This window comes from Eimeria mitis, genomic scaffold (assembly GCF_000499745.2).
Source record: "Eimeria mitis Houghton genomic scaffold, Emh_scaff685, whole genome shotgun sequence".
NCBI classification, from domain to species: domain Eukaryota; phylum Apicomplexa; class Conoidasida; order Eucoccidiorida; family Eimeriidae; genus Eimeria; species Eimeria mitis.
This window is the reverse complement of record NW_013574956.1, coordinates 1-1,454: the sequence shown is the minus strand read 5'-3', so window position 1 is coordinate 1,454 and position 1,454 is coordinate 1. Positions and strand designations below refer to the sequence as shown.

General features: G+C 55.8%; 1 protein-coding gene across 1 annotated transcript; it reads left to right on the top strand.

Moving 5' to 3' along the window:
• Positions 1–404: 404 nt before the first annotated feature.
• Positions 405–1,210, top strand: EMH_0019660 (uncharacterized protein; the record flags this gene model as incomplete). The annotated part of the gene is made up of 2 exons (XM_013501412.1): positions 405–992; positions 1,166–1,210. 2 exons carry the CDS (start codon positions 405–407, stop codon positions 1,208–1,210), a joined length of 633 nt encoding a protein of 210 aa, XP_013356866.1.
• Between the last annotated feature and the right edge of the window lie 244 nt (positions 1,211–1,454).

Here is a 1,454-nt window from a genome sequence, read left to right as displayed (position 1 = left end):
TGTCTGGCTGTGTGCTGCATGTGCGCGCAGAACCCGTCAGCGTCATCCTTCCCCCCCTTCTCTCTTTCTCTCGCAGCAGCAGCAACAGCAGCAGCAGCAGCAGCAACAGCAGCAGCAGGAGCAGCGGGAGTAGCTGCAGCAGTTGTAGCTGAGGTGTATCGACAGCCTCAGTTGCTGCCCCCAACGCAGTGAATGCCTACAGCCGGCGGGGAGACGAGCAATGCCTGAACCTTAATCTCTTGCGTTGCTGCCTCTTTGCAGCAGCAGCAGCAGCAACAGCAGCAGCAGCAGCAGCAGCAGCAGCAGCAGCAGATACTCTTGAGTTCTACGCGGAGTGCTGTCTCCTTGGCAGCTGGGTGGGTGTCTCCTGTCCCCTCAGGGTTTGCGTGCTGCTGCACTGAGTAATGTCGAAGCAGCAGCAGCAGCAGCTGCAGCAGCAGCAGATGCTGCTGCAGCAGCAAGCAATGGATGAGGGAGACACAACACCACCAGCTTCTCCTGTGGACTGTGTAGATATGGATCAGCAGCACCCGCAGCAGCAGCAGCAGCAGCAGCAGCAGCAGCAGCAGAATGTCAGCCGTCGTCCAATGGGTTTATCTGCTTCTGCCCCTATGTCTCCTTCTCCTTCTCCCCCTCACTACCACCAGCAGCAGCAGCAGCAGCAGCAGCAGCAGCAGCAGCAGCAGCAGCAGCCTGATTACTCATTGAAGTCTATTCCTCCTCCATCTCCATGGGAGTTGGATTTTGCAGTGCCAGATTTTCTCGCTCGTTTCGGTAGCAAGAGCAGCAACAGCAGCAGCAGCAGCAGCAGCAGCAGCAGCAGCAGCATAGGTAGCAGCGGTAGTATGAATAGCGGCAGCAGCAGCGGTGATGACGGTATAGATCCAGCAACAGGAGAGATGATTGCGGTGTATAGTGAGTGGAAGGAGACAGCTGCTGTGCGCTTCAGGCTGATGATACACCCGGTGTCTCCTTTTGATGGGGGCCCCAGGGTGAGGAGACACCTGGGTTTGTTTGTGGAGACAGGGGCGAAGAGAGATTTCCCTATAGATTGGGCCTTTCAGCATGGTCTCCGTTTTTATATTTATATATTAAACCCCTTTGATTATAAACAAAGTCTATATAAACAAGACAGCTACCACTTTGCTGCTGCTGACCCAGACAGGGGGTGGCACCACTTCGTCTCTCACCAGGAGCTGCAGCAAGATAACTTCTTTGGGGGCCCAACCCGAACCACTCTCTTCTTTAGAGCTGGCTGTGTTCCTCTATCTGCTGCTGTTGCTAGGAGGATACGTACACCCTGTCCCCCGCCTCCTCCCCCTCCTGCTGTTGCTGATGATGCTGATGCTGATACTGACGCTGCTGCTGCTGCTGCTGCTGCAGCAGCAGCAGAACAAACATCCGCAGTCAAACGCCAGCTCCAGCAGCAACAGCAGCAGCAGCAGCAGCAGCAG